Source organism: Sinocyclocheilus anshuiensis, unplaced genomic scaffold, assembly GCF_001515605.1.
Source record: "Sinocyclocheilus anshuiensis isolate Anshui unplaced genomic scaffold, SAMN03320099.WGS_v1.1 scaffold1302, whole genome shotgun sequence".
Classification (NCBI taxonomy): domain Eukaryota; kingdom Metazoa; phylum Chordata; class Actinopteri; order Cypriniformes; family Cyprinidae; genus Sinocyclocheilus; species Sinocyclocheilus anshuiensis.
The window spans coordinates 40,495-46,494 of NW_015557126.1; the positions used below are offsets into that span (position 1 = coordinate 40,495).

Consider the following 6,000-nt stretch of genomic DNA (forward strand, 5'->3'; position numbering starts at 1 on the left):
ATTTTTCTAGCTGACTGATGAGCTTATGAACACCGAAGGGTTATTCTGAGGTAAATGTATATTACGTTATTACGTTGCAATATTTACAAGTTTTACACGTTTTCCGCAGTTTGAAACACTGAATGAGCTTTTACATGAGACATTTCAGTAAGTTGTACTGTAGGCTTTCTTATGAAATAGGCTACGTTTTGATGTTAATTCATGTTCATTATGTACTATAGTAGTAAAGAGAAAGATTAAATGGGTTCACTTGCTGCTTGAACTGATGCGCTAAAGCGATCGCGCCTGCCGCATTAAAGAGCACCAAAACCGTATTTATTGTTTGAATTTTGTTATGAATTTGGCATAATTTTAAAGCTGATACTTTGTTTATTACAAAGTAACAAAGCTTTTTGCGATTAATGGACGGCAAGTGTGCTTCAAATAATATGAAGTTCAAGCATTAACAGAACACAGCATATAGACTAAGATCTTGATAAGAAGCCATATTAGTAATGATTATAAATGAGAATTAACGATATTGCCAATATCCACACAGCTGACAGCTTTACCTGTTGTAGTTTGTTCAAGTTGTGCACGAAATAGACTCTGCTTTTCCACACTTTTACTTGCACGTCTCCGTCATGTCGATCTCTCTCTCGCTGCACAACTGAGCTGCGTTTAGCAGGTGTGCATCAGGGCTGCAGAGATGACTGTTTGAAACTCTTTTTTCCACTAAAACTTTGATGCGCATTGTCTCAGTTTAATACGTGAACATAGCAAATGATGCGATCGCAAAACAATCAGGAAAAAAGGCATTACATGCAAATCTTTAAGTCATAACATGTAAATATATATATTCACCAGTGGTGACCTCAGCAAAAACTTCACTGGCAAATTTATATTTTTGGTCGCAAATGCGACCGTTTTAGTCGCAGTCTGGAGTCCTGTATCTATTTATATAGTGCCCAAAAAGTATATTTGTCTGAATGTCATTGTATTAGGTAACAACATATTAGTGATAGTAAAGCTTTTTCAGAACTAACTTTACTTTTTTGAGCATTTTTGTCAATTAAAAGATGTATGATTTCCAAATACAAATACCTTTTTTTGTAAAATAGTTTGCTTTAAAAGTATTATATATTTTCTCATAAAATAAATGACAATGGTTTGATCTATTTGTTATATCATGCAAGGACATTCATGTATCCAAATAGCCACTGTATATATTTATATAAGTTCACAGCAAGCCTAAGCTACACATAACATGTCTGAGGTGTTGAGCTCGAACCTTCTGCAGAAAGAGGACGATCCTCTTCACCATCTCTGCCCTCTGCTCCTCCAGGCTGAAGATGGTTCGAGGGGTGCGAATAAACACTTTGGTCTTGCCGTAGGCCACGTCGTGTTCGAACCCACAACCCTGCAACAGACGTTTCACCGCCTCCTTATCAGACGGCAGGTCATGGTTGGGCCAGGTGAACTCGGAGATCATCTTATACCTAAAAGGTGAAAAGGAAAGGAGAATGTTTCAAGGATAGAGCAATACCTCATATTGTTATTTATAAACATATATATTTATTAAATAGGTTTACATTTGTATCATTATTATTGTTATTATTATTGCTATTTAAACAGGAAAGAAAGAGTTACGTATCAATAAAAAATCACACTAAATTCTTTCGTCAATGTAATTTTACACATTAATACAGGCTTTAAGCACATCTTATCCAATCAGAATACAGAGTCTGAACTATCCGTTTCATAACAAGCATTATATGACACAATGAGTGCTTATTTAAGAGCGATGTGAAGCCAGACCCTTTGGATTCAATCCTCATTTGTCCAGTCTCACCTCTAGGTAGTACATTATATTCCATGCACATCTGCAACCGTGATCACTACTGCGAGAGCTGTTAACACTGCATTCTCAATTAGATGAAATTCAGTCTAACTTTTGCTCAGCAACAGACATTTTGTGAATCTCATCAACTCAGATTTGTGGCAAGTGTGTTTTTATTTGTTTTGAGCAGTATACAGAGGCCTCAGAGACATTTAGGACACTTCATCTTAAAGAAAACTGAGACTTCAGGAGACTATCTTATAGGTTTTTGCTCAAGGATTCTGGTCCCTATATATTGTGAATCATTGTATATTGAGTGACAGTACAATGTATGCTCTACTAACTCTCAAGGCTTTTGAAAAAGACTCAGCTTGCACGTCATTATTACATAAAACCCTTTAGCAATTGTAACTGGGTGAAAAAGGGACCCCAGAGGATGACAGTTTTCACACCAACAGACGTTGCATAAGATCTTCACAATCTGATTGATCAATCTGTAGTTTCATATGTCACTAGCAACCAAAGGCGCAACAGTCTCACACAAGCTGTCACAAGAGCATTGAGTTGCAATTCATGAGCTGAAACCATACACGAATGTCAAATCATGCAGAACATCAAATAAAAAGACTATTGAAACATAAAATAAACAACTAAATGGTTAAAAATGCTTTGAAATTGACACAAGTTGGCCATACAAATGGAAAAACGTAGGATGTTCACCTCTGAAGGAACCGTGGGTAGATTTGTCGGTTAGCAAAACCAGCTCGTCGCACCCGGACGTTCTCCAGGAGGCCCAGGTACTCCACTTGGTGTTTGCAGCGCTCATGCTCAAACAGTAGCGGTGACTTAACTTCATTCGGCTTTATGCAACGCACGTAGTACGGCTCCTATATGAACCAACAGAGGGCGATGGTGAGTGCGCATCTATAAAGTGCAACAGTGGCCCCAAACTTTTTCAGTAACCTTCTCACTAGGAACCCCTCTGATGAACACAATTATTTAAATAATTAGTTGAAATAATGCTGATGGCTTCAACAAAAGCCATTGCCATTGATTGCCAAACACAGTAGCTCTGTCTTTAAAGGCTTATAAGCTATTGTTAAAAATCAATTCTCCTATGGAGAAAATAAATGGGATTTTTCTTCTGGAACTTGACTGTTGCACTCTATTAAATAGTGTTCTGGAATACTTGACTCGACTGGTTATTCACAGCCTTCTGCATGAAAATATTTTTTATAATGACGGATAAACCATACTTACTCAACTTCCTACAGAGATTTGCTATTTCATCTCACATTAAAAAAAATCAACTGAAATCAATACTTAATGTCTACATGTGTATTTATTTGGTAAGCTGCCTTGTAAAAAGCACAATAATATGCATTTGTTGGTCATTATCGCAAAAACTCTTTATATTGCAATGACTGTCTGACTTATCACTTATATATTATATAAATCAGTTATGGTCTACACAAAAATGCTTCAAACACACCCACCTTGCTGGCCAAGTTCTCCACCAAAGAGATCATGGAGTTTTTGAAGAGCGTGGCAGCAGTCAGGGGTCGTTTGGTGACCTCTGTGATGCTCAGCTTGCCCTCTGGCCACATGGCTTTCAGCACAGGGTTTGAGCTGTGAATCAAGGAAGGAGAAGGACAGATATAAGTCACAGATGTTGTCTGACATCTGGCAGGTATGCAAATAAGAACAAAGAGACATACTTTATGGTAATACTGACCTGTTGTAAAGTAACCTCTTGAAGTCCTGAAACAAGGTGTCCTTGTTCTTGTCAATAAAGCCTACAACAGAATAACTTAAACAAAACACACAACCACACCGACTGAATTACACAAATATACACAGATAGTCTGCACATGGCAAATTTCAGACTTAAAGGTGAATTGTGCAATTTCTTTGCCTATATCAACACAAAAAGTATTTGAAAAATAATGATTGTTTTTAAACAGGTTTCGCTGAACACTCCCTCCAACTGCAAGTCCAACATTGGAGTTCCAGAAGTAAAAATGCCATTCCTTTTTTCAACAGGGGAATTGATTTTAAGTGATAACATTTTTAAATGCATACCTACTGTGAGGTAGGAGGTTGTTAATCAATGGAATGCTTTTATTGCAGCCATCAGCCCGCATTATTTCAACTAATTTTTTTTTAAATAATCATGTTTAACCTTGTTTTACCCTATTGCAAAAATGAATGGAAAAAATACTTCTGGAACCAAGGCCAATGAAAAAGTGGGCAGACATTGCTCTTCGAACTTCAAATGGCTTACTTGAATAAGATAAAGTATTTTATCATTGAACAAAATTATTCACTTCACCTTTAACACTGATCTAAATATGAGTGTTATTATAAAATACGAGCAGTATTATAACTGACACAGACAGAACTCTGGCTCCTTAACTGAGAATATATCATTTTAGATATCCTTCCCCTACCCATTTCTCTCTTTCTCACACACACACACAAAGGGGTCTGAACATCAACAAGGCATTTCAATGTGGTGTCACATCACACCTACACCCACAGAACTTTAGGAACTAACTGACAGCCTGCAATCTGGCAAACCGCTGAAGTGAGAAAATGAAACTGCATTCACATTCGAAATCAACTTGTTTTGGTAACTGGCATTTACATCATTTGGAGTGAGTAATATGCTTGCATCATTCAAATGTTTATTTACCAAACCTTTTCAAACCCAATCTGTGCCCAAGCGAAGAACTACATTTCTTTCCACTTAGCTAAGCCTTCTGTGGGTTACTAACAGTGATTTTTTAATTACAGCATTTAGGGCTTATGGTGCAAAACAGCAGAGAGTGCACTTACGCCACATCTCCAGCATAATGGCGGATGCGGAAATCTCGGTCAAACTCCAGGTTTTTGTCCGTGGGGGAAAGCTGTGGAGATAGAGATGGGAAATTAGAGTTTTTTTTTTAAACAGAAAGTAGACTTTTGAAATGACGCTTAGAAAGCAACTGCAAATTTTTCCAGTAAACAAGCCTGCAAAAGTGCAGTAGAGTCAGAGAAAGAGCGAGGCAGCTCAAAGACTGGGAGGGAGCATCTAAGTAACTCTGCGATTATGAAAGATAGATGAGATGCACACTTCTATCCAGCATAAGACGGCGGAGCTTAAAAAGCTGTGCTGAAAGAAGTTCAGTGAAAGAATGTGAAAGAGATGGTGCCCTTTAAACTACACAATTTAGTTTTGAGTGGCATGTGTGCTTACTTTAATTATAGTTATAAAAAGGATATTTCTCACTCTAAATTTTGATTTCATGAGCTGCATTTGAAGCTGTAAAATGTGAACCTGTGGCCACATGGTTTGTATTAATGTATCAAACAGCCTCAACCCTCTACATTGCGAGTAAATCACTCGCATATGCGACTAAATCTTACTCTGGGCCTAGCGTGAAGCGCACGCCTCGCCGTCGCTTTGTTTCACACACACGCAGCGAGAGAGGGAGAGAGAGAACTGACGCGCTACCTATGCGCGCTACATGTAAACGATATTCTTTGTTGTATTTTGCTGTCAAATTAACGGAGTTCCTTTGGAATTCTAATGCTTTTAAGAACTACCGCTTTCTCCGGTAGTGGGAGGAACTAATGCGCAAACGACAATCTCATTGGCTGGCGCTCACCTATTATCAGCCTACACTTACAGTTTTATTAATATTTTACCTGCTGGTGAGAATTGTTAGTTCCACTTAACTTGATTAATAAAAGCAATATTATTAATACTATTAATAAAAGCAACTATTTACTGAACAGTAGTTGGGTACCGAAACCCAGTACCAATATGGCACCGGTACCTATGTAACCGGTATGTACTAGAAGCCGGAGCGATCGATTGAAATATTGTCCTCTGGTTCTCCGAAACGGACGTAAGAAGCATCATCACCGACACTGCACGTGAAAAATAATTTCCTGACTGAGAAAATGCACGTGAACTCAAGTCGGAAAGCTCTAAAAATACAAATCCAACAAATCTTTGGAGTAACGAGAGTGTCCATGTTGTTTTCACATTCCGACTTAAAAGCACAACTCGGGAAATGAAAGCATCCGAGGAGCGCGTGAATGCAGTAATTACACTTGCTCTGATGGCAGCAGGTAGCCTTCCGTTAACTAAGCTAAACATGCTTAAATTAAAATGCCTAAAGCTAAACTTCCCT

General features: G+C 38.0%; 1 protein-coding gene across 1 annotated transcript in view; it reads right to left on the reverse strand.

The window, feature by feature from the left end:
• LOC107677861 (unconventional myosin-Id-like) overlaps positions 1–6,000 on the reverse strand; it is a 79,177-nt gene that overhangs the window by 38,663 nt on the left and 34,514 nt on the right. The window contains exons 13-17 of the mRNA XM_016472924.1: positions 4,658–4,728; positions 3,555–3,629; positions 3,316–3,448; positions 2,540–2,706; positions 1,271–1,478 (exon numbers count right to left, since the gene is read on the reverse strand). Of these exons, the coding sequence (XP_016328410.1) occupies positions 1,271–1,478; positions 2,540–2,706; positions 3,316–3,448; positions 3,555–3,629; positions 4,658–4,728 (654 nt within the window). The remainder of the gene's footprint in view (positions 1–1,270; positions 1,479–2,539; positions 2,707–3,315; positions 3,449–3,554; positions 3,630–4,657; positions 4,729–6,000) is intronic.